Genomic DNA, 26664 nt, shown 5'->3' on the forward strand with positions numbered 1-26664 from the left:
AAAAACAAAGCAGGTACATTCTTTTAAAGCCGTTTTTCATCTTGTAGCAGATATTCCCCTGTTATACTGAGACATTTTAACAGTACACTTGTCAATAGTGCTTTCATTTGTTAACACATGAGAATCCCATATGGGCGCACACACATTTAACTTTTAACATGCGTCACTTGTATGTTACATTACATGTCATTTAGCAGACGCTTTTATCCAAAGCAACTTACAATGGAATTGAGTACAATCAGCCAGGGGTGGTGTTGAACTTGCGACCACGATGTCCTAACCACTGAGCCACTCCACCCCCAACATGTTTTAGTGTTTCTCAAGTTTCTAAAACTTAAGGTCACAGTAGGAAAATAACAAGTGTAAATAATCAAATGAATAATGGCTGGGTTCCATTTAGCTTTGTCAGTTTTGGTGTACATGTTGGCTCACATTGTCCTGATTTACTGGAACTGAACAGAGCCATTGTTATTGTCATCTGTGCTCTCATTGCTAAAAGCTGTCGATATGTTTGCTGTGAAAAAGGTCCATTGTTTTGGTGAGTGAAATAAAGAGAAATTATGATTGAATATAATCTGCAATATTTTGTTCATCACTGAGCAGAGCAGCCATCTGCTGCAGGCAAGTTGACAGAAAGAAAACAATAAAAAGTGGTTGGTTAAACTAAGCAGAAGTGATTGACTTACTGACGCCTGGCAGCTCTGCTGTACACACTCACACTCCTACTGTGCTGTATTCACACATGAGGAACCCTAAATTCTATAAAATCACTTCCCCAGCTGAGAGGAGAAATCCTATCATCCTAACAAGATTGTATGTTTTATCACTGGTACATAGCTAGAGTAATTACCTTGTATAAAGGGCTAGAAAGAGATATGAAATGAGCTAGACAGTGTAAGAGGAAGTTATGAAAGCAAATATTTATTTAGAGTTGTAAATCTGAGAACTGTCCTGTGGTCAGACAGCTTTACTGTACTCCACACTTTATCTTTCTTAGTAAAAAAAAAATATTTTGTGAGGAGTTGTATCCCGAGGGACTAGAAGCACATGTGGCCATAACTAATCAACAGCCCAACAGATAGTTGGACAGATCAGATCATATGTAAAGGAATCTGTTTCTGTTCCCAGATGTGTTGCAACAAAAGATGGAAACACACAGTGACTGCAACATAAATGCTACTGACCTGAATGTAAACAGAGCCTCCACACAGAAACCTGCAGTGACCTGACAGGAAATCACTTCTGGATGAACAGGTAGGAGGGAGGGTTTTACCTAATGACAATCAATACATCCAAAGATAATGCTTCATCCTCCTACCTAATAAAAAGAGAATTTAGGCAAACTAAGAACAGGTAATGTCTTCAGGCTCAGTCTCCTGACTGTTATTAAAATGTAATATGAAGAGGCTTTGTACCATTATTAAATTCAAGAGGTACAGCATTTAAACTGTGGCTCATACTAACTTCATAAAACACACACTATAGAGAGCTGCTTATGTTTACATAGATCTTTGATGATAAAGTTGATTTGGTTTACATATCCAATTTGGACATGTCATGTGGATTAACCGCTGCTTTTTGTCTCTTATCTCATGTTTACTAGTCTGTATTTTCATTAATATTCCACAAAAGGGATTTTGGTTCATCATTGCAAGTCATAACTCTGACCTTGGTTCATCTTGTTCATCACTTGCTGTTTTGAAGTATCCTCCAGGCCAAACCATTGCTGCTGTTTTTGATCCAGTGTCCACTCTGGCTGTTGTCTGTCTTATCTGTAATTGTTCACTCTAACATTTCCTGGTGACACCAGTGTTAACTGGAGCGAGCAGTGCTGCTGTCCGTAAGGCAAACAACACTCAATCTGTTGACCATATCCACGTTTTTGAAGCTAGGTCACTCAACCATTGGAGGGCAAATGCGTTCAATTGGCTTCACACAATTAGTGCAGGTCAACAAAGAAATACGGTGAGCCGGTGATTCCTTTCCACCCTCACCATGGTTACAATGACGACCTGAATGTGAAGACACTTAATGCCCATTCCGAAAGTAAGGATATAATGGTGTCATGTTGGTGTCAATGTTTTATGTTGTTCGTTTCGTCCAAATAGTGCAAATATGTGTGAAATATGCTCAACTATATTAGCTTCACAATTGGATTAACTGATTCACCATCACTGACCACTGACCCACTGTTTTTCCATCCACAATAGCTGCAATTGACCATAGGTGAGAGGGAATGGTTGTTCGTCTCTGTATGTTGTACCTGCGATGGACTGGTGACCTGTCCACGGTGTCAGCTGGGATTGGTTCCAGTTCCCCGCAGCCCTCACGTGGAGGAAAAAGCAGTAGATAATGAATTAATGAATTAATTGTTAGCCCTAGAAGGTATAGTAGCAAAATATGACTACACTTAAACCTCCAGTGTGACATTTTAAATGTTTTCTGGCTTTGGTGGAAGTCATATTCTCCTGTGTGTACAAACCCTTGGCTGTTTTTATTAAGTCTTCATACATAAGTACAGTAGAGTGTGTGTGTGTGTGTGTGTGTTTGTGTCTCCAGTCAGCCCACCATTAAAGAATGCATTTGTTTTCCCATCAGCATGCAGGTCAGATCATCAGCCCCTGCAGCCAAGCTTTGGTGGGCGATCGGCCATGATATTTGGCTGGCCGTCTGGATGGACAAACAGAGAGGACTGACTGTTGTCATGCTGTTACTTCTCTGGTCAGTGAGTTGGATGGTGTTTCTATGGCTCAGCTGCCACCTTCCCACTGAGGTCTGAAGCTGGTTTGAGCTGGTTTTGGCAGAAACACTGTCTGCTGCACACTCAGCCTCAGTTGAGACTTGCCTGAAAAATGTGACTCCAGGAGCTCAAACCTGGAACAGAGGTTGCTATAGAGAATGCAGGCTTTTGGTGTTCTAGCACAGAAAGCTGTGGTATTGATTTTGTTGTGTCCATGGCTCCAATAGTTCAGGGAGAATTGAGCAATATCTGTCTTCCATTAAGGGGACTTAACCCCCAGTACTGTAGCTTGTCCACCCTTCATTGACCAATCAGCACCCATGCTTTTAGCAGCACTCCTCGGCACTGCACTGGGTAAACACTGTTCTGCCTCAATGTTTGTCTACGCCAGTTGCCTAACCATTTATCAGTGTGCAGTAAGCATCTGGGCAGCTGGGATCTATTTGACCTGAGTGAACATTAGAAGTTCCAGTTTCTGCCTTTCCTCGTCTCTGTTCTGTTGTGTAATACCACAGCAAGAGCTCATGGTGCACTGTTGTCTCCACGGGGTAAAACTGCACCAAAGCCACAAGCATGGAGGTGAAATACTCCCTCATCACCCCACCACCACTACTACTACCACCACCACCCCATTGCCCCCTTGTGTCCCTCCCTGGGGCACGTCACTCCCCTGGCTGAGGCGGGACTGGAGCTCCTATGAAGGAACAGTGGGGACATAGAGGGGAGGAGTAAAATACTGCTCTGCACACTGTGCTTGTGCATGCCAGCATAGTGAATTAGAGTTGATCGGACCAGTGGAGTTTTACTGCTGCAGTTCATGGGATCACTGCATGTAATTTGACTTTTACCTGTGCTACATGTGCAGCTGATCTTCTGAAGGACTCCCTGCAGGAGAAAGCAGGAAGAGAAGCTCTTCTGACAGCTTTCTTGTTTCAGTGTCATATCCACACAGAGCCAGTCTAACAGGTAGGTGCGTGTCTCCAATGAAACAAAAAATACGTTTGCTACAATTAATCTGCATATACTTTCAGAATAATTAATTTAACAGTAGATGCAGAGTGCTTTCTGTTGCTGTGACTGTACAGTGTAGAATATTCAGGTTACTGTACATGACTGTCTGACATGATCATACCTGACAAACTGGATGACTTTAGCAATTTGTATAAATGTACGTAGCTTTTCTAAAACGTGATTTTCACTTGAATTTCATCCAGGTCTATGAGAGTTCCAATTTTTAATACGCTGTGTTGCTGTCAGATGCTGTAATTCAGTCCACATTGTCATGTTAATGAGCTGTCTTTTCCCTTGGGTCTAAAAATTCACACTTAAATGGAGATCAATGCATATTTGGACGGTTGTCAGTGCAAATTTGGGATAAAGTAAATCAAAGTTTCAGTTCAAAGATGGAGCCTTGGCTTCAAAATCAAGCTAGAAACTATTACGACAGACACATTTTATCATATAATGACATTATAATCATGCAATTCATGCTGGCCCCTCAGTCTCTGAAAGAAGGAACATTTTACAATCAAGACAATCAAAACTGCATTTGTTTCCCTTCATGAATTCTTTTTTTGAATATGTAATTAGGAGAGAAAGCTACTGGAATGTCTTTATTGTGCAGTGTCGGTGCATTCATGGTCCGCTTATGAATGCAGGCCTTTGATTACTTAGAATTGCACCGTAACACCAAACAATAGATTCAAATACAATTCTTACTCTTTGAACTTAACCACGCTGCAGTGTGGCATTCCTAAATGTCATATTGTGTAGGTTTAACATGTCTGTCAACAGATCTAACCCCAACCCCTGTTTAATCTTAACACATTGTGCAACAGACTTTTCTGAACAATCTGCAAAAGCTGCTGAAATTATACAGTGGGCCGAACACGCGACACTCACACAGCTTTGATTTTTACTGACCTTGCACCTTCAAGTGAATGCTAGAAAAAGTGCAAATATTGATGACAGTGAGGGGGTCTTTGCACCTCCACAAACACACACACCAAGCAAAATTCCCCACTTAATTGTGGAACGTGATAAGAAACAGCATGTGTGAGTAAACCAGTTTGTAGAGGACTAAAATGAGCAGGTGAACTGCACTGCACGTAGTTTCAGTTCTTTGGTTTCTCCCTCTTCAGAGTCAACATGCTGGAGCAAGTTCTGTCATTTGGCCGCTCCCTGGTGCGCAGGAAAGTGGTCGACCTGAACAGCCTGGAGGACTCTAAGCTCTGCCGCTGCCTGGGAACCGTCGACCTCATCGCTCTGGGAGTGGGCAGCACCCTGGGCGCCGGCGTTTATGTGCTGGCCGGTGAGGTCGCAAAGGGAGATTCTGGCCCCAGCATTGTCATCTCTTTTCTAATTGCTGCCCTGGCCTCTGTCATGGCGGGTTTGTGTTACGCTGAGTTTGGGGCCCGTGTCCCCAAAACAGGCTCTGCTTATCTTTACAGTTATGTAACTGTGGGCGAGATCTGGGCCTTCATCACTGGGTGGAATCTGATTCTGTCCTATGTGATTGGTGAGTTTCTGAAAAGTGGCCGATTCAGACGTTATTTCCAGATGACGGTGTGTCTTCATGGAGACTGTTGTTCATTTTCCTCACAGGCACCTCCTCAGTTGCCAGAGCCTGGAGTGGCACATTTGATGAAATGATAGGAGGACACATAGAGACCTTCTGTAAAACCTACTTCAGCATGAACTCCCCTGGTCTGGCTCAGTACCCTGACTTCTTTGCCGTCTGTCTGATTCTGCTGCTCTCTGGTAAGGCAGCAAATAATGAATAATACAACTCAGCCTGACATGAGAAAAAAAACAAAAACTTAAGGGAAAGAATGGGAATTAACATGCGTGCATTTTATTTTTAAAAAGCTGACTTTGATAAGCTAAAGCAAACAAAAAAAGAAAGATGGTTGAGTATGAGGTTTATGGAGCGGGGCACATGCTCCCTGGAGGCTACAGATTTGCCAGTCCACTGGGAGAACACATTCACCCCCATCCTTTAATAAAAATAAAAAACCCTTCATCATTTTTATGGTCATAGCAGCACCCTCTTTCCCACAGTCACAAGTGGGGATGGCAAGTTCATGTCATTTAGGGTTAGCTGTTAATGACCCAGAGTGCACCATTTTCATTACTCATGGTCAGATTTGTGACCACACACATTATCTAACTCGATAATTGGGACCCAAGAAGATAAGGATTTATGGAAGACCTTAAATTCACTTCCACAAAGCATATTTTCTGATGATTTACATCAAATCACTCATAATAACCATAACATTGCATTGATAGTTATTTTTATTACAATGATTTTTAATAGACTTTTTCATCTAATGGTCAGAATGTTATGATGAAACCCTCTCTTGTTTCCATGAACCTAATGTTCCTCCATTTAATGTTTGCACTGAAAAAGACTCTCTAACTAATAATGTTGTTGGTTTCATTTAAACATGGATGTTTTCCATCCAGTTATAAAGAAATCAGTCTAAGAGTTAAGAAGGGTCAGTGGTCTTGAGTCCAGTCTTGAGACCAGTCTCGTGTACAGCACTACTGCTCATCATCAGCATGACGGTTGTCTTTGTGCTTGTCCAGGGCTCCTGTCGTTTGGGGTGAAGGAATCAGCCTGGGTCAATAAAGTCTTCACCTCAGTCAATGTGCTCGTGCTCTTGTTTGTCATCATCTCTGGCTTTGTCAAAGGAGACACGTACAACTGGAAGATAACTGAAGAATCTCTCATAAATGTCACCATAGTTACAAGGTACTTCATTTCATCTACTTATAACAATACACTGCGTTATATAGATATATGTGTAACTGATAAGAAGCAGGTATATTAATGCAATTCTGAATTGACTTAAATCAAATTGATTGAGCAAATGCACATTTCAAATCAACGCTAAATATGCATTTGCATGTTACAATAGAATTTGAATATACTACCCATAATATGTGTGTTTGTATTAGTATATAATTGCTTTAAAAATAAAACAAAACAATTATTTCAGGAGTACTTTAGACAAGGGTTTTGCTTTTTGGAGTCCACCATGTTCTACGGTGACGTGGAAGTGGACCTGGAAGCTTAGCTGAGCTTAGCATGACATTACGCCTTGTTTTAATCATCTACATTCTTCGTCCCAGTGTTGTTCTTAAATACCAGTGCACATGTTTCAGGAACTTGTCAGTCACAGCAAACGTGAGCAGCGATTATGGCGTCGGTGGATTCATGCCCTATGGCTTCAGTGGCACTTTAGCTGGAGCCGCCACCTGCTTCTATGCTTTTGTTGGTTTTGACTGCATTGCGACAACAGGTGAGTCTTAGAGCGATTAGGGTGATTTTATTCATCCCTCGTGAGCTTAATGTAAATGTTTCTGCGTGTCCTTGTGACAGGTGAGGAGGTTAAAAACCCGCAGAGGGCCATTCCCATTGGCATCGTAGTGTCACTGACCGTGTGTTTCCTGGCGTACTTTGGTGTGTCTGCCGCACTCACCCTCATGATGCCCTACTACCTGCTGGATGAGAAGAGCCCTCTGCCCATGGCCTTTGAATATGTGGGATGGTCCCCCGCCAAATACGTAGTGGCTGTGGGTTCACTCTGTGCCCTTTCTACCAGGTAAGTGTTCTAACAAGATATGTTTACGTTGAGACAGCACATCAGTTTTCATGACAGATGAACTCATATTCAGGTTAGTTTTACCGTATTAGAGTCGGCAGATTGTTACTTAAATTCATACAAGCGATGTGTGAAAATGGCAATGAGATCTGGTCAAAAATGTGACCATATTTCTGTCATTGTCTTGTTACTGGATTGATTCCTGTTGCTTAACGAGGTGTAGCGTGTGCAGTGCTTCGTTCTCTCTCTTGTGACATACCGGCATGTCTTTTTAATGCATTATTTATAATTCAAATATCATAAACAGTGTGGGTAAGTTTGTGTCTGGTGTATCTTAATTCTGTCTTTCTTTCCTGAGGGTTTCAGCGCGGGCTCAGATTTCAGTCAACAAATTCTGCTGGATGTCGTTGACTAACTCATCCCATGATCTTCCCTCATGCGTATTATCAAATTTCACAACACATTAAATCGGTTCGATTTCAGATAATCCATTTCTGCAGTTGATGTTGCTGCAAACTGTTGCGTAAAAACATCCTCTTTTGTCAGAATCCTGACAAAAACGTCCTGGAAACCAAGACACTAGACTAAGAAAAACTTAAGTGGCACATATACAGTTTTGAATGGATATAAGGGAATGATGACACCACAGGAAAGAAAGACACTGTGATTGAATGAATGTAATCAAGCTCTGAAGCTTTAAAGATATGTGACTCTCTCTCTGTGTCTCTCTCTCTCTGTGACTCTGGACTAATGTGTTGGCCTTGCATGTCTCTGCTGTTTCACGCAGCCTGCTGGGCTCCATTTTCCCTATGCCTCGTGTAATCTATGCTATGGCAGAGGATGGGGTGCTTTTCAAAGCCTTAGCCCGAATCAATCCTAAGACGAAGACCCCACTTATTGCCACTATGAGCTCCGGTGTAGTAGCAGGTGAGAGCCAGGGGAGCGTCCGAGTGAGATCACTAATGCTTTTTTTTTTCTTCCCACCGATAAACTGTGAAAGACGCGGTCAAGTTTGCAGATAAATGATTTGTTTTTTTCTCTGCCTGTTAAATATTTTCTGGAAAAAACAAACAAACAAAATCATTATCAAATGTTCTGCCTTAATTGAACCACTCTGCTGGAGTTTTTCCAGTCACTGACGCGTTGGTCTTTCACAGTCATACAGGTCATGTTTTATATCCCAGAATGCTCCCAACTTAACCATGAACCCTCTTCTCCCTGTAGCCTGTTGGGCTCCATGTTCCCTCTGCCACGCATTCTCTTTGCCATGGCACGAGATGGTATTCTGTTCAAATTTATGTCCCAAGTGAGTAAGCGCCAGTCGCCTGTGGCTGCCACCATGGCAGCAGGTACCACTGCGGGTAAGCTGCCGTGACAAGGTCCCGTCTCTCGTTGGGGTTGTGGTGCGTGGCCTTGCTCTGGGTTTTTAATTTGTATCTATGTCGTCAGGTGGTGATGGCTGCATGTAAATCTTAGTGATGGTGTTTCTCAAAGCATGCCGCAAAACATTACACTCATTATTCATTTTAAATCAAATAAATCACCATTTGCCTCATTGAGCTCATCGTGGTGCGACAACCTCCAAGAGACGTCCAAGAGTGTTTTTTTAGTTCAAGAAAAAGTTAACAACTGGAATGTACATCACCTTATGCACTGTGTGGTGGGTGAGCTATACTCTGTCCAAGTATCTGTAATAACCTAAGCCAGTCATCAAGCATCATGATGAACATTCTGACCATTATTGATGTTGAAAACCATCAATAATGTCATCGTGCTTATTTTCTTGTAGAATGCTAATGGTAGCATTTATTGCTACTGACAGAAGTGTTAACCTTGCTCTTCTTGTAGATTTGAGTTGCCTACAGTTGTGCTCGTGATTGACTTGATTACTGTCAAACCTTCACTGTCCGAGAGAAAAGTAGCTACACCAGCATGTCAGTCGCAGTCTGTTTCTCAACACTTTTTTTAAAGACAGGAAGAGAGAGGGAAAGACACACAGCAAAGGATCGTTGGCAGGATCGAACCTGGGCGCTTTGCACTACAGGGAACCAGCTCTATGGTTGAGACATTTTTGAAAGGGGTACAGAGGCTTTTTAGGTTCGGTATTGTTTAGTGTCTCCAACGCTTATCAGCTAGCTGCTCTCTGCTCAATCCTCTGGCATCTATTGAGTGGAATTGCTAAAAGCTGCGTATGTTTTATGGCATTGATCCAACTCTGCCGTCTCTAGAGATCTTTGGTGATCCAGTAAAATGCTCTCCCTTTTGCTTGTCCCCGACTGTTTTTGTATCTCGGAGCACAAGAGCCTTCACCGCGTACCTAGTATATAAATCTATGGATTAGAGCGGCGTGGTTGTGTGGTGTTAGCGATTACATTACAGCTATTACATTCATTTTGATTGCAAGGTATTTTGAAGTTGATACTTTAAAGGTGTTAAAGAATTAGCGACATCGAATGCAGGAAAGCATGCCAGGCAACTACAGTGGCCCTCACATACCAGAAAGGACTTAATGCCCTTTTAATTCTTTGAATTCTCCCAACTCATCAACCTTCCCTCTGGCATCTGGTTTAGAGGGTGGAGCTGTTTTCTCTCATTTGTGTAGTAGAGTTGCTTCACAGCAGGAAAAGCAACATGCAGCTGGTTTGCCCATTTGAGCTGTTGTGGGAACTTGTTGGCACAAGATGGCGGCCTCTGTGAAGCAAGGCCCAGGCCCAAAGCTTATCTCAAAAGCAATCATACACTTGTACAAACATACTTGCCCATAAACCATCTTGAATGTTAAAGCTTACCTGCTCAGTAGGACCCAGGTGCACAGTGCTCACTGTACTCAGCGGGGGTTCATGACCTGTTGTAGTGGCTGTATCACATGTGCTGAACACCTGGCATTACTGTCCAGGCAATCTTTCTCTGTTATTGTTGTTGTTAATTCATGTTATTGTGAGGAGCAGCGGACATACCACTGCTCTTAGTCTGAGCTGCACCGCTGAGATCAGCTCCACACTGGAGTCAGGTGCTGAGATACAAGAGCGTCAACACCGCAGTGTATCTCACATCAAACGACACATGGTATGGAGATGATCACAGCTGTCGGCTCTCGCCTTGTGAAAACATTACTGCATGACGTTTAATTTGCTCCTGATCGTGTTGATGTGCATTTGTTAAATGGTGTATGTTCCCTTTTGTAATTGTAAGAATATTATTGTTGCACTTATGGATGTGTGTGTAATTGTTTTACCACTTTACTTATTTTTTTGCTTGCTGTAGCCATCATGGCTTTCCTGTTTGACCTCAAAGCCCTTGTTGACATGATGTCCATTGGAACTCTGCTGGCCTACTCGCTGGTTGCTGCGTGTGTTCTCATTCTCAGGTGGGTACATTTATTAAAAGTCACTATGTAAAGACATACATCTGTGCAGTATTTGGAAACAGCTTTCCTGGCTGCCTCTCTATGAGCCCACAGGTATGATTCTCGGTTTATGAAATGTACACATCAGGTCGTGGCATCATACCGGTGATGTAAGAGCTCTGAATGCTCACATTGTATGAACATGTTTACCCAGGTGCGTGTACTTGCTTAACTCATCACCACAGCCAAGGCAGACACTGGCACAGTGTTCATTTTCTGGTTTGAACTAGATTTTCAGGCCTCACTTGTTTTGAAAAGTTTAAAATCTGCCCTAAACTATTTATGGCAAACAAACAAACACGACAACAATAACAACAACTAAACCCTGGAAGCAGAGTCGCTTCTCAGGCAGCAAGTCAGAGGTCAGATTTTTACAAAAAGAAAATTCTGGTTCTGGGAGGTGCACAGAAGCAAACAAAAACAAGTGGCCAGTGATTAGACAGTTGTCTGAACAGTTAGAAAACAGCCTCTTTTCTCACAGAAATGTGTGTAAAAGTGTTAACTCTAACAAGTAATGGAATGCAGTTGTGTAAAATGTCAGTTGTACATCTCATAATCTTATAGATACGTAGGGAATCTTGACTTGTGGGATGTTTGGGATGCAGCATTTAAAGAAACAGCAGCTACTTACCCACCTTTAACCTTCGCTGCGTCTCTCCTGCAGGTATCAGCCAGACGCTCTGGTGCAGCGTGCAGGTACCGGAGAGAGGGATTACCTGTCCTCGGAAGAGGGCGAGTCAGAGCTGACAGAGTCAGAGTCCCACCTCCACATGTTGAAGAGCGGCAGCTCCGCCCTGCAGACTGTCCTTCACCCTCCTGTCTCACCTTCAGAGCATTCCTCCAGTGTGGTCAACATGTCCATCAGTGTCCTGGGTAGACAAGCCGGCTTATTTCATGCATTTATGTTCATAACGTACTGAAAGAGTGCAGCCTGCTAAATATTTGATAACCTGTCGCAGTGCTGGTCGTGTGCGTGATCAGCTACCTCACCACGTACCACATCAGCGCCGTCCTTGGTATGGAAGTGTGGATCCTGGCGTTGTTGTGTGTGTGTCTCCTCATCTTCAGTGGCTGCACCTTCATGGTGTGCAGGCAGCCTCAGACTAACAAGAAGGTCTCCTTCATGGTGTGTACACACTCAATATGTCTTCTCCTGATTACATCCATCAAGGAATGGCGTTGATTCAGCTTCTCAACAAGTATTCTTGTTTACTTGTTGTCATCACAGGTGCCTCTTCTGCCATTTCTGCCCATTCTGAGTATATTTGTGAATATTTACCTCATGGTTCAGCTGAGTGGAGATACCTGGATACGTTTCTCTGTGTGGATGGCTGTGGGTGAGTGTCTTTTCATTACAGGTCCAAACAATTATGATTCCTGTCATTTTTATATTTCAAACATACAAAGCTTTTCCGCTGCAACATATTAGGGAATTAAAGCACCAGGGACCAGAAACCATAAAGGTTCCTGAAGACCACTGTTGTCTGTATGTCCACCATGGTGAAAGACCAGGTAACAATAGGAACATTAACATCATGACGTGAAAATGAAACCACAACCGTGACAAGCTGTTCCACTCCAGTCCACACAATGGCACATTGTAGAAGCACATTCACAAACCTTTTATTAACTATAACACAAATATGTTTAACATCATAATGATGTCAAACAAATACAACTGCAGAACTGGTTCTCCTAGGCCAAACACTTCAAGACAAGTCAAGGGCTCATAGAGAAGACATAAGGAACATTTAAAAATGTTGAGAAAAATAAAAACATAAACAATATGAGCAAGTAACAAATCAAGAGATACTGGTATGGTTGGTGAATCTATCAGAATAAAACAGAAATACCATTCTAGACTTCCTGTCAAGCCACAAAACTGGGGGGAAAACAATGTAATTCAACCAAAATGTGATGTGATAAGTCAGGGTTCCAAACATTAGAGACTGATATTCATTTTCTAATCACACGTCCAACTAAATCAAAAAGCAAATCCCCAGGAGTGTAGATACTGTATTGCAGAGGTGTTAAACTCAATTACAGAGGGGGACAACATTAAAAACTGTCTCCAGGTCGAGAGCCAGATCAGATCAGATCAGGTCAGACAATGTAAAAGTCAGTGATCCCATTAATGGACGCATTGGATACTTATTTTTTTACCCATGATCACCCACACAAGAGCTAAATATCAACATTGGATGACTGGAAACTGGAGAACCTGGAGAAAACCCACACACACATGCAAAGTCCATGCAGACAGGCCCTTGTTCTGAGAATCACATGACCTGGATAAATGAGAATCCTCCTGAATGTGCAGCCTGTGTGTTTGTCAGCATCTTTCCCATCACTTCCCCTGCTCAGGCTTCCTGATCTACTTTGGCTATGGCATATGGCACAGTGTTGAGCGCCAGCGCCTACTCCAGAGTCCCCAAAACACCAGCAGCAGCAACACCACCCAGGAAAAGAGCAACAGCAGCAAGGAGAAGCAGGTCGGTGTGGGCACGGAAGGAAAAGACCAGGAGCAATTCATCATCCCAGAGAAGACGAGCCGGTGTTAGAGTTTACCGGCTCAGCTACAGACTCTGTGAGGCAACAGACTCTGCATTTAAAAGCACACTGCAGCTCTGCCTCGATGCACTTAAATCCACTGTTTCACCACATGTGCTTCAGTCACAAGCACATTCAGCCAGCAAGAGGCAAAGTCAGTATTCTGTATGATGGAGAGACGCTCCGTCACCGTGATTGGTCCTGTTACGTCACATTGTACTTCATGGACAGCATTGAGGCAGAAGTGAACAGAACGGTAACACTGGAGAGTGAGGCTCACTTCCTCTCACACTGAAGCAAGGAATTCCTGTTTCAGTATGAACTCCAGTTTTGTTTTGTTTTGTTTTTTTTAATCATATGTTTTCTGTCTTTCTCCGTGTGTCCAGAACATCATTAGACTTTGATACGTCAGTTCATGTGTTTGTATTGTTAGTAATGTTGGTTTGTGGTATGTAAAAAAAAAAGCACTTGTTCTCTTACGTGAGTGTAAGAGGTGGAATTATTATAGACATATATACGTCAGCATTTCTGCCATCTTGATTTGGGCAGGTCCACCGTGTAAACCAATACACGCAGACATGGAAACTTCAGAATAAAACACACTAACGTTGACATTTATCTCGTTCTGATTAATCGTGTTTATATTGTAGGCTACTAATTCCATAAGATTGTGTTTGAAATAAGTAATGTTCCTAAGATGGCAGCGATGTTGACACATTCAGAGTCGGTCTACGTGTCTCTGAATGATACGTGCATTAATGTGAAATTGAGATATAAAATATAAAATCATTCTAAAAACACTGACATATTTAGACCAGTGTACAATATGTCAAATAGTCTTGTAGCCATTCGACTGTCAGTGACCTGAAAGTGTAGCGATATTCAGGCTTCAGCAGATACTGTATAATCTAACAAATCACAACAATATTTACTGTAGTTATTAAGTATTAAGTTCTGGTTTTATTCAGCTTGGCTTTTTTTTTTTTACACGTGTTACATCTATGAACTGGTAGCATCTGTTACAGAGTCAGGACTCTGCTCAGTCAGTATTTGTAGTTTCCTTCTATATCACACTGTGTTTTCATGTGTGTCATACGTTCAGGCTGTTTGGAAACAGTGACAGACTGGCTGTTGATATAATTATGAGAGCTGTGATTATATCTGTTTGTTTACCACCTAACACGATGCAAAAACAACCTGTTTCAAACTGAAGTATTAATGGAGAAAAGAAAAATTATTTTTTTCTCCTTGTCTTTGTTTCTCCTCCTCTGTGACCACGGTCTGCGTTGCCTCTTAACCAGTTTGAAAATTCATCCATGTTTTTCTTGTACTATGAAGAGAAAGATTCAGCTCCAGGTTTACAGAAGAACCTGACTGATAAGGTTTTACTCCATTTGAAGTGGAGACACATTTTTGGAGAGATCAGACACTGCAGCTGTAGGATACGATGCGCTGATTGGTGTGTATGTGTGTGAGTGTGTGTGTGTGTGTGTCTATCTTTGTATGACCTTTTCTGGCATAAACCAGTAGTCCTCATGCAGACCAACACCTCCTCCTAATGAGACAGAACCTCATTTCTGGTGACGGTTAGGATTAAAATTATAAGGATACATAAGTGTGTGTGTGTGTGTGTGTGCAGCAGTGAGGAGTGAGGTGGGTGCTCTACATGTACCAGACTAAAGGTTCAACTTCCAGTGAAGTTGCAGAATTAAACTCATAAAAGTGTCACTTGTTTCCAACTGCAATAAAAAGACAAATACAATACATTTATTTTCAAAGAGAGACTGACATGTTTCCTTTTTTATCATACACATGTTTTGTTTATGCTAGACAAAAACTGTCCATGAAGAGCTGATGATTATTTTTCAAGACAGTGCTGCCACCATGTGGCCAATTATTAGACTAGATTTAACTTGGTTGATCCCACACTAGGGGAGTTTACTGTATCAAACGGGTCAGAGGTACACTATGGGAACAAAATAGAATAAAATAATATATTAAATATGAATAGAATTAGCACTGCAGTAAGACAAAAGAAGAATATTCTTAATTGAGACACAATGCTATGTTTTATAACCACAGGACTCTTAATTCCCTATACTGTATAAACTAAATTTACCATGTTGCAATAATTTTACATGATGTCATGTGCTTTTAAGGAGTATTTGGATGCAAACACCTGCTGTTACATCACAAACCAGGATGCCAACAGATGTGCAGCACATGTGAAACCCCCGCAGTTCAGCTGTGGGTTTAGTGGAATGGCCCTTTAAAGCACAGTAGGCTTCACATTTATTCCAGCAGAGGGCTCTAGATTATGCATCTCCTCTCTTGGTATCTGAGGACAGAGAGAGAGAGAGAGAGAGAGAGAGAGAGAGCAAGAACAGAGTGGCTCTTAAATAGTTCTTTTCTTTTTTCCTCTGCGTCTGTGACGAGGATGGAGCTGCAAATCTAAACAGCTGGAGCAGCTGGAGCCTGCAGAGTTCCAGCGAAGCTCCGAGCCTGACCCTCTCGCCTCCTGAGCTCTCACCTCTCTGACCCTTCGGAGCAGCCCCTGCATTAATCTTCACATCGACACATACCATGAAGTTCTGGGTTGTGCTTTGCCTGGCGCTGCTTTGGTTCGAGCTCCATGGCGGTGAGTAAAGTCTCCACATCTGTGTCGAGTAGATTTCTGAGTGAAGCGAAGTTGCTGCTGATTTCACCATGAGGACATGGTGGGCAACCTGGAAGTATGAGAGGCTTAGATCATCTGAGGCTTGTTTAAATACTGTCTGGGACCAGACTGTGGAGTGGGAGGTGAATTCACAGTGAGGTCATTCTTAGCCATAAATGACAAAGATAAACACTGTCAGCAGTTTCTTTGTCCCCAGGCAGAATAAATACCATCAGTTTGTCACATTTGAATTATATACAACATGTGTAAACTGGTCACTTTGCTTAAGATTTGCATTAAGATGTATGAGTTTGTAAGAGGCCTGTGCAAACCAACGGCTTTTGGAGCTTTAAACAGACAGGTGTTTTTGATTAACTGGCCTTAGTGCTGATCTAAGGAAGAAAACAACAATCATGTCACTTTCTCTTCATGGTTTCTTTGCCCACTGAGAAAAAAACAAACAAAAACAGTCTGTCAAAACAAAGTATGGATTCTTCACACTTCGTACCAATAACAAGGAGTTCACACTTCCTGTACAAGTGCAGTCACAGACTGATCAATTATTATTATTATTATTCATTATCATTATTATTGTTGTTATTATTATTATTATTGTTAATTCAGGCGACTGCCAGCAAGTCAAGCGAAGAAAAGACACAGGAGAGAATCGTATCAGGCCGGGGGGAAAACGGGTGAAGCTGCGACAACCCAAACTCAAGGATGCAGGCGGGAAAGGCCAGTCCCTTCTGACCCAGGTCCTGGATAAGGGCCAATTCCTTCGCCTGGGCCAGAGCACAACTCTGACTCCTGGGAAGAACATGGAGCTGCGCTGCAAAGGCAACAGCATCGGATGGTCCTACCCGGCCTACCTGGACACCTTCAACGACTCACGCCTCAGGTTATACTCATCCGTTGTTTTCTTAACTAACTAACTTATCTAACCATTAGCTGACGTGAATGTGAAGGTGTTACATTTTGTCTCCTCCGTCTCCAGCATCAAGCAGAGTGACAAGTACAGTCAGCTGATCCTGACGTCACCGTCTGCGGCTGACACCGGGCACTACAGCTGCTGGGTGATAGTGTGTGATGGCACTGACTGTGAGAAGGACCACGAACGCGCCTATGTCTCATACATCTATTTCACAGGTGATTAAAGGACCAGTGTGCAAGATCTAGTGGGGCTCAATCATCAGAAATCGGAGAGCATATTTATAATGATGGTTTCATTAGTTTATCATGTCCTGAAAATTGAGAACTGTTAGTGTGGGATGAGCCTTTCTATATCGTACCACCATGTTTGTACAGTGGCCTTTGCTGCCTGAAGGCCAGCGTAGTTTGTTAGACACACTTGGATTGGAAGCATGAAGCCAGACGGTATTTAAAGTTGTTTACAATATAAAACTTCCCCTCTAAGTGTTGCTAACTCCCACACACTGGTCCTTCAAATACATGAAAACACATTGTGGATTTAAAGTTGCTTAAGAAAGAATAACTCGAATGGTTATGCTTATGGTGACATGTGTTGATCATGGTGACACATTAGCTCAGTTCTTCAGTTATTCAGCATCTTAAAAGCCACACCATGCAACTTTTACTTCATATAAGAGTTGCAATAGAATTTTAATGGGTCACTGAAACCTCAAACCTCTGAAAAAGCTCAAGTATGCAATACCTGCCCAACACCAAGCCGCACACACACACAGATTTGTGAAGAGACCAAAACCAGAGCTTAAAAGCTGAGTGAATATTGGAGACAAGCAAAGGTTCTGTGTTGACAGATGCAAGTGTATTATTCCTTTAGCTCTATTAGGTTCATATAGTGACAATATACATTCTAGCTGACGTTAACAACAAACATCAAGGAGTTGCACAATCTTCAGTTACTGGAATGAAACAAAAATGCAGGCTTGGTTGATCAGCATCGGTGTCTTTTTAAAACCCCTCACATCAACTGAAAGGTTGTGCTATGCTTTAAAATGAGTCATAGGTTTCATGTCATGTTTTGTAAAATTCACAGCTGATTTTTTTAAATATCTCACAGTACAGACACTGCACCAGCAGTAGCTATTCTGCTATTAGCTTTAAACAGTTTTTTACTGTTTGGTAAACTAACTTTAAGGGTTTCCAGCTCTGAAGAAAGTTTGCCATAATGTTTGACTATTTCATTCTAAAATGAAACATTTTGAAGATACATAAATAGAAGCCAAAAACCTGAATTATCAGTATATAAATACAGTCACTATTCTAGTGAAAGAGAACCAACTGGTTGTGTTTCCTCTGTCTCACCAGACAAGGACAACCTCTTCGTCCCCTCTGCCATCCACTTTGAGATCGTGTACCTGCGGCCTGACAGATCTGCGGTGCTGCCCTGTCGTGTCACTGACCCACAGGCCAAAGTGAGCCTGCACAGAGAGGTTCCTGCTGAGGAGATCCTCACCAATGAGACCCTGGTCACCTACGACCCCACGAAAGGCTTCGTCTTCCAGAGCCCCACTAAAGATCAGCAGGGTGTCTTCTACTGCAAGGCCGTGGCCAAGAGCACACCTCAGATCTCCATAAAGTACCAGCTGCTCTACGTGGAGGGTACGGACACGGCAATCACACAACACATCATTATGGCTCGAAAATAGAGTAACACGTGTGACAGGCTGCTCATTCAATTTCCCTGCGCCTTTTACTGTCAAACGTGACCATAGAGCACGTCACTGAAATTACTCACAAAAAGGGAAGAACCGCCATGAGAAGCATTTTCACAAAGTCATGAATCAAGTGCCGGCTTTGCCTCGTCAGCTCCTTAGAGGAAGGTTGTATTTCAGAGTCAGAGGCTTGCCATTTGAGTTGGAAAAAACATACGATCTGGATGATATAACATTTAATGTGAATATTTTAGCTTAAAGCTGCAGTTTGTGACATTTAAATATGAAGGAATAGCTGTTCGATCCAAATCATTGTCAAAAGAGCTCACGCTTTGCTGATTAAGCTCCACTTTTTCCACGCTTTCTTGTTTGTGGCAACACTTGTGTCAGTCACACAGCATTTAACATCGAAACTGAGCAGGCGAGGCAGAAAAAGCACACAGCTTTATACAACGGCACTGCTAAAAATAAACCTGAACATTGACTAGGACTTCACAATCGTACCTTATTCACGATGTTGGCTTCACACGAACACGATTACGCAATATTGAAAATATGTCCTCTGCCAACCGCAATCAACCACTCCTCGAACACCTGCCTGAATATGTGCCTGCACGTTCAAACACAGCTGCTGCTGTTTCCTTCACCACGCAGCACCAATTAAGTTTCCTGGACAGTCTAAACAAGTAAACACTCATTAAAAGAAAGATATACAACATGAATAAATGTTCCGTCTCTGAGCTCTCACTCTCTCTCACACAGAGAGAGGGTGGTCAAGGGGCGGGGAAAACTAGGAGGGGGCAAAAGAAGTTCCACAGTGGAGCGTTAAATTAAGTTAAGCTCATGTTTGACGCCATCAGCATCACGTTTGACATCTCATAATGACTTACATTTGTGAGCTTGAGCTTGTTGCCTACACCAACAGATATTAACATGAATATAAAGAGATATTCCAAAAATCACATTGTTAGCCTTTCTCGTGTTGTCAGTTCCCAGTGGTCCACCATTTGTGAGCCTGCACTCGTCTCCAGAGTCGTTGAGAGGAGGAGACAACCTGAATGTCACGTGCACCGTGCTGGGAGAGCCGGACGTGGACGTGAGCTTCATGTGGTCTTATCCTGGTCAGGTAAGAGGCATAAAACAAGGTCAAATTCACACTTAAATGTGCTATTTTGTCATTAGTTATTGAAGGATTTTAAGCTTTTTTATTATTTTTAGATTAGCATCAAGTTATTACTTGATATTAAACTTTTACATATGAACAAATGATCATAATGATGGTCTGATACATTCAGACCATTGTTCTCACAGTGCTGATTAAGGCTTTCAGCTCCACACGACTCTCAGGATAGTGGTGTTTAGTTGATATTTTCTGCTCTGCATGCAGGAAGTCATTTGTTTCTTGTCAAGACAGATTTCAGATCAGTTTGGAGTACGACTGAAAACACAAAGAAGCGCTCACAAAGTCTCAGAAATAAATACGATGATACGTGATGAACGACCAGTCACAAAAAACAGTATCTATGTTTTGTTTTACTGTGTAGGATCTCCGACCTGTTCACATCCAAACTTCGTGGCGGCTGGTTAATAGAGGAATGGGTCACACCACGCGGCTCACCCACAGTGTCCTTACTGTAGAGGACATGGAGACCATTGACTTTGGAGCGTACGTCTGTAAAGCCAAAAACCCAAATGGTGAAACAGTCGTCAGAATCAACATTCACTAGTCCAACACCAGGCCCCGTGGTATATTCCAGAGCTTTTCACATATTAATATGCAACTCTAACACACAGACCAGTGGGAGCAAATCAAATCCACATGTACTTAAAATGGATGTATTTTTTAGATTACAAACGTTGACAAGAATAAAGATTTGTTATGTTCTTGACTGAAGAGTTCTTTTTGTCTTTTACAATTACAAGGTTGAAGCTAAAAATTAACTTTTAGTGGAGCAGTGAGACTTGCACAAAAACAAGTCAGAACCTGGTTTGAAGCTTAGCAGTGCACCAGGCCGGTGTCCTAATGTGCTCCATATGTGGAATGTGATGGGCCGGCCCAGAACTTATTTTGGTCCAATGCAACACTTGCTGCAGTTTCCACTTTGCTGAATAGTTGCTGGTTGTTGTGATTTTGGCTTAAGCTGTTGTGTGGTTTAAAAAAAAATGTTCAAGGCTTTTTGACTTGAACAACAGTAACAAGACTGGACTGATGGGGAAAAAGAACGTGTAATCTGGTTTCTTTGTAGCATTATACCTGAATAAATTAATATGTAACTAACATATTTTAATTTTAATACAAGACTTTAATTGCATATTTCAAACAGGGCCAACACACCAATATTATCAATTCCACACAAAATACTCTTTTTGAGACAATTCCAAGATGCAGTGTATCCGACATGTGAAAGCAAGGCTTCTTCTGGTCAAATCTTTGCAAAGACCCCAAATTTAAAGCTGCAATGTAAAGGAGGGTCCAGTGAAAGATGACTGACTCAAACACATGCACAAAGACTTGGACTGGTCCCTTTGTCAATCAGTCAAACACACAAATGAATGAACCTGAGGCCAATGAGGATTTTAACTGTTAGTATGAACAAATACTGAGATTAAAGATTTCTGAACTTGACTGAGTATGAAAATTCCCTTTTGAGCAAAACTGGTTTAATGACTGAGTAGCAGTGGGATGTTGGTAATATGACGGCACTTAGCTGTGAGAAATGGTGCAGGAATTCAACATATTTGAAATAAAAACACACCCTGAGGAGGGACACAGTCCTCTGCATTCAAAGCTGTACTAAATCAGACCTTTCTCAGCTGTGATCTGTGGAGACACACAGAAGTCCTTTCTCACTGCAGGGCTGAATCTGCACAGGTGTATACATGTGCATGCATTTCTTTACAGCATATATTGTATGTGAGCTTCAGGGGAAAAAAAAAAGCCTCCACCAACAAACATAAGTGACAAAAATAGTGATTCATTTCATAGAAGTCCTGAGTTTTCCTTTTCCCCTCACCCATAGTTTCAGATGTGAAAGGCAAACAAACGTGGTGGCCTTGCTTATAAGTGCTTCTGTGCAACAATGTTCAAGTCTCTCGCTTCTGTACAGAAATTGTAAGAGTTCATCTAATCCTGCAGGAGCCAAAGTCAGACTGCTGTGTGGCTAAGCAAACAGGAAACAAACATGGCTCCATGTTCTGGAGGGATAACTCAAATGTGACGCTCTGCTTCCCGGAAGCAGGGGCCTATCGTTATCTGGGTGAGAGAGGAGGACTGGAGAAGAGGCCGGAGCTGCGAGGTGACTGGAAGTTGAAGGAGTGGGAGGGGGAGGTGGAGGTGGGCGACACCTTGCGGGGGCTACTCAGGTCTCCGTTATGAAGCTTCCACAGCAGCTCCTCGTTCTCCATGGACAAACGCTTGTTCACCTTGGATTCTTTCTGAAGAGACTCCTGCAGCATGGCCTGCTCTGTGGACAGTTGTCTGTGGAGCGTCAACACAACAAACAGCTCAGAAATGACCGACAGCTAAAAACAAACTGTGTGTTCATTTTGTTTATAAAACTATTTGCACACAGTAATGACATCATACAAGTCTTTATTCAAAAAGCTTAAAGGATGAAACTGCGCCCTAAACACACTGGTTCTTGCTGACAATTAAATTTTATTTATTTTGTTAAGTTAGAAATGATTTAGATAACAGCTACAAATTGTAGGTTTTAAGAAATGTGACACACAGGAATGTACAGTGTAAAGCGTGTCTTCAAAGTGCTACCTTGTGTAAAGCACAAAAAGTGAACAATATACTGTATCACAACATTGTTGTCATTTGTTGGGGACTATTTTCTGGCATGGATTCGTACACCTTTGAAGGTTTAGTGAGTATTCAATGCAGCAGGAACTGAATACATATAATATGAATAATAATATAATATGTAATATGAAGATTTGTTTTATGGAAATCAATGACTGTCACGCAGGAGCATTCACCTTACCAGCAGTTTACCAAGTCTATAAATGCATGAGGATGAGTTTCCATGACTTCACAGGAGCTCAGAGATGAAGTCTTACCTTGACATGGCAGCATGTCGTTCCATGCGAGCTTTGAGGTCCTCATTCTCCTGCTGGACCTTCTTAAGGTTCTCATCCAACTTCACATTTTTCTCCATCTGGAAGAGGAAAAAAAAGAGAGAAGAGAATGACTGACTTGATTTTTTTTTTTTTTTTAATCCAGATTCTCCCTGATTAATCCTTGACTGTCTTCATGCCCAGAATTAATGTTGATCTTCCTTGGGTCTCACCAGTTTTTCTATCTCCATCAGCTTTTTCTCCTGCTGGTGGAGCTGTTTGTTTTTGATATCCAGCACCACTTTGAGGCTGTCCAGCTCCTGCTCCAGGTACAAGCTGTGGGAGTCCTTCTGCAGGGGCAAATGAGTGATGTCAACGTGTTCAGGAACTATTATGACTGTCAAAATCATTTATACACTTAGCCACATAAATATCGTGCTGCCCTAAATCCAGAACCACACAACAGAGGGCGCCATGCATCACACACAAGATTTTTACTGCTTGAGACTCAAGGGGACATAACATGACTCATTACTATCATGAAAATGATGTGTTCTGCATTAAGACAGTTAAACTAATCATAGTCTATACATGATCAATATATATTGCTTATCTGCTGCTAATGCTTATCAATTATCTATGAATAACAGACACGGAGTGGCAGAGTAATGTGAGGCAGTTAATGACTCCACTGTTTCAGGCCAGAATGCTGAGTACATGTGGCAGCCACTTCACACTGATGAGCAGTGGCAGCCTCACTGTACAAAAGCACTCTGGGAAAATTAAATGACACAACCTGAACAGAGAGGCTGTTAAAGAATGGTTAATGGCTGACTGGCATTATAGAAAACTATGGACCACTTAAGAATGAAGTCTTTCAAGTAAACATATTGACTTCCATCTGCTTGGTTATCGCTGGTGTCATGGTTTTCCCACCTCGGGGTTTAACACCCTCAGAGTCATGAGATGTTTCCAAGTGGATCTCTGCTAAAATAAGCACACAGATAAGAGTACCTGACTCTTGTCAGCCAACTCCTTCCTCCTCCTCTCCTCTGCTGTTAGCTTCTCTATGAGGGCATTGTTCTCTATTGTCAGCTCCTGAATCTGTCCCTGTGATTGCACACAGGGTAAATTTGTTAAGTTCTACATTAAGTCATCAAATCACAAGAATATTTCAATTCATTACACAAAGAGGAAATTTTATTTACCAATAGAGAAGATTCTGCATCTTTCAACATTTTGTCCAAAGACTGCAGCTCCTGATGGTGAACTTTTGTGAGTTCTAACAAATATACACATGTTGAAACATTAAAAAATGCAAAACTGTAAAAGGCTAATCACATTCATATTTCAATGCAATAAAACATGTTTACAATGTGCATACTTTGTTAACCGAGGCAAAATAAGTGAAGCAACTATAGCCAAGTCCATTTCTAATAAGCTTATAAAGGCGTTTCCTGAGATGAAAGTTCTGTGTTTTGAATAGTTACTGTTCATGCTGTTCACTCACCTTCCAGTGACTCTTCATACTGCTGTTTCACACACTGCAGCTGTTCTTCATGGCTGCTCTGTAGTTCCAGCTTCAAGGCTTCATGATTAGCTCTGAGCTCCCCCATCTTTAGAAATAGGATGATATACTTTCACATCTAGATATTTTGCAGGAAGAATTTATGTTGAAATCCAAACTAAATGATAAATGCTGTAAACAAACTGTACAGTTCAGATCCTTATAGAAAATAGCAATGCAATGAATAAATGTAGAATATGTGATATCTTGCTGCATACACACCTGCTGTTGCATGAGAGTGTTGCACTTGTCTGCCTCCTCTTGGTAGGTGAGGTGGACCTTGTCCCACTCAGCCTGGTAGAAGGCCTGCAGCCTCTGCTCCAGCTCAGACACATCTTTCTGGTGCTGCTCCTGTAGTTTCTGCAGAGAAGCCTCCAGAGAAACACGCAGCTCCTTCTCTTTCTCCAAACGCTCAGATGAATTGATGTAGGAAACTGGAAATAAACACAAAGATAAATCATTTTATCTTAGAAGGTGTTAAGTGAGTGTAACCGGCCGTGGAGAACAGCATTTTGAATTTAAAAAAGTATATTAGTAGCCACCTCTGTAGGGAATCTGTCAAGTGAAGAACATCTGTTAAGCAAAGTCATTCTTGAAGCAAGTGTCTATGTGTATGTGTGAGACAACGCACTACAAAAATTCATGGAAAACTTTTCAAGGTGACGCGTCTCCTGCACTTAAACAACTACAACACAGCTATTTATAGACAAATTAAGACAGTACTAACAACCTTTTGTAAGCAGTAGCATAGTTAACAATCTCTTAAAATCATCAGAATTTCTTTTTAAATCTTTTTGTGCTTTCTGTTCTGTGAACTGGTCTGACCATTTCCTAAGTGTTTATATCTGCTCTGAAGTATGTGATGGTGACTAACTCCATAACAGGCCTCCACTTAAAATGGCTCTGCACAAACACTAGATACACCCAGCAGCTGGCATTGGACCTCAGCTCAGCCGTGAAGACAAAGTGATGGTCCACAGTCAGAAAGACGAGAAACTCATGTGTTTAACAGGTGACTCTCCGTGAAAAAAGTTGATATCAAATGCAGGGTTCCACAGCAAACCACAACTGTTTATGACTTGAAACTTTGAAGTTCAATTGCGTTCATTCTATACCAAATACAGATGCAGCTTTGGAATGCTGCAGCTTAAATGATCCGTAAATGTTCTCATTCATCCCTCTCACAAATAGTCAGGAAACAATAAAAGGTATTGTTCAGACCCATGTGTATGACAGCCACATGCAGCATTAGAAATGCTTGACAAAAATTAGAAACACAGTTTGACAAATAGTTAAAATTCTTACTAATTTGTCAAAATGACAATCCCTGTTGATGTTTGGTCTCTTCCGGCTCTTCCTTTGCACAGTTACATACAGAGCTGCAGTATGAGTGCACAACAATAAGATTGACCTTACCCAGAGTGGAATAACAGTAGCAGATCCAGGAACAGAGGCCAAGCTAACATAGGGACTATCCATCACACGTTGGCATGTACAGCTCAACAAACTGAGTTCAACATTCCACAACCATGTGTAACAGAAGTCTGGTCATATGAGCCTTTCTAGTCCAAATCCACCCACAAAAAAAGAGCGTCTAGTTGATATAAAGTTGGCTGCACTTTGGCCCAGAGTCAGCAGGGCGATGAGATTTGAAGACATTTCATGATACAGATGCTCCAACAGGATCCTGGGGAGTAACTTTATTTTTGAAGACGATAACCAAGGACTGTTGTTGAATCATATGTTTGGCTGTGGCCAAAGCCCTGAGTTAATTGCTGAATGAGTAGTAGATGAATGAAGGAATACGTCTGAGGAGGAAACAAACAACAGACTTCTAAGAAAGCCTCTGGACATTCTGATACTTGTAAGTAAAACGTTAAATACAAAAGGTCCATCTGAGGACACTATTTTTGCAGCCTGCCTGAGGAGAAGAATGTGTTGAAAAGCAGATATAACCCAGCTCAGCATGTAAGAGCAGTCATGTGGAAGTTCCGAGGCTGTATGTGAGGGGAGGAGTCACATTACTACTGTGCTTAAGAAAAAAACGAAAGTTCCTTTGTGAGTACATGCGCCTCTGTGACAGCACTTAGGCTTCACATAAAACATGGGTCACCATCTCTAAGCCTTTGTGAGGCCTCAGGTGGTGTGGCATTCCACCAGGGGGAGCCCCTCCTGTGTGGGGTCAGAGATCAGCCTGCCACCCCCTTGGGAACAGGCCAACAACACTCACACAGCAATGATTAAGAAAAACACAAGCGTGCGCGCACACACACACACACATACACACACACTCGTGCATGTCTCATTTTCTGTCAAACACAAAGCAATTAACAGGAAGAGAGAAAAAAGGAAGAAAAGCAAACAAGAGTCAGCTGCAAAGTAACACTGCAAATTGAAATGATAACATTTATAGTGTTATGTTGACAACATTTCTATT

General features: G+C 41.9%; 3 protein-coding genes across 9 annotated transcripts in view; 2 read left to right on the forward strand and 1 right to left on the reverse strand.

Annotated features, from left to right (window-relative positions):
* Positions 1–3468: 3468 nt before the first annotated feature.
* slc7a2 (solute carrier family 7 member 2) lies at positions 3469–15084 on the forward strand. Of its 3 annotated transcripts, none has more exons than XM_044039477.1 (12): positions 3469–3710; positions 4882–5258; positions 5345–5500; positions 6332–6497; positions 6911–7047; positions 7128–7350; positions 8138–8277; positions 10615–10717; positions 11421–11629; positions 11716–11882; positions 11985–12093; positions 13121–15084. In XM_044039477.1, the coding sequence occupies exons 2-12, from the start codon at positions 4889–4891 to the stop codon at positions 13315–13317; spliced, it is 1977 nt and encodes a 658-aa protein (XP_043895412.1). In that variant the 5' UTR covers positions 3469–3710; positions 4882–4888; the 3' UTR covers positions 13318–15084. The 3 variants fall into 3 exon arrangements, with proteins under 3 accessions (XP_043895412.1, XP_043895411.1, XP_043895413.1); XM_044039476.1 differs by having other exon boundaries at positions 3469–3706; XM_044039478.1 differs by lacking the exon at positions 8138–8277 and adding an exon at positions 8575–8711 and having other exon boundaries at positions 3469–3706.
* Positions 15085–15686: 602 nt separating this feature from the next.
* pdgfrl (platelet-derived growth factor receptor-like) lies at positions 15687–20487 on the forward strand. The gene is made up of 6 exons (XM_044039479.1): positions 15687–15944; positions 16587–16860; positions 16957–17108; positions 18252–18545; positions 19588–19724; positions 20143–20487. The coding sequence occupies exons 1-6, from the start codon at positions 15890–15892 to the stop codon at positions 20323–20325; spliced, it is 1095 nt and encodes a 364-aa protein (XP_043895414.1). The 5' UTR covers positions 15687–15889; the 3' UTR covers positions 20326–20487.
* A 393-nt stretch (positions 20488–20880) lies between these two features.
* The window catches only part of mtus1a (microtubule associated tumor suppressor 1a), a 30611-nt gene continuing 24827 nt past the window's right edge, over positions 20881–26664 (reverse strand). For all 5 annotated transcript variants that reach the window (XM_044039471.1, XM_044039470.1, XM_044039472.1 and 2 more), the window contains 7 exons: positions 24450–24661; positions 24171–24276; positions 23869–23942; positions 23675–23770; positions 22894–23010; positions 22664–22761; positions 20881–22076 (listed from right to left, as the gene is read on the reverse strand). In XM_044039471.1, the coding sequence (XP_043895406.1) occupies positions 21848–22076; positions 22664–22761; positions 22894–23010; positions 23675–23770; positions 23869–23942; positions 24171–24276; positions 24450–24661 (932 nt within the window). In that variant the 3' untranslated portion in view covers positions 20881–21847. The remainder of the gene's footprint in view (positions 22077–22663; positions 22762–22893; positions 23011–23674; positions 23771–23868; positions 23943–24170; positions 24277–24449; positions 24662–26664) is intronic.

This window comes from Solea senegalensis, linkage group LG12 (genome assembly GCF_019176455.1).
Source record: "Solea senegalensis isolate Sse05_10M linkage group LG12, IFAPA_SoseM_1, whole genome shotgun sequence".
Classification (NCBI taxonomy): Eukaryota; Metazoa; Chordata; class Actinopteri; order Pleuronectiformes; family Soleidae; genus Solea; species Solea senegalensis.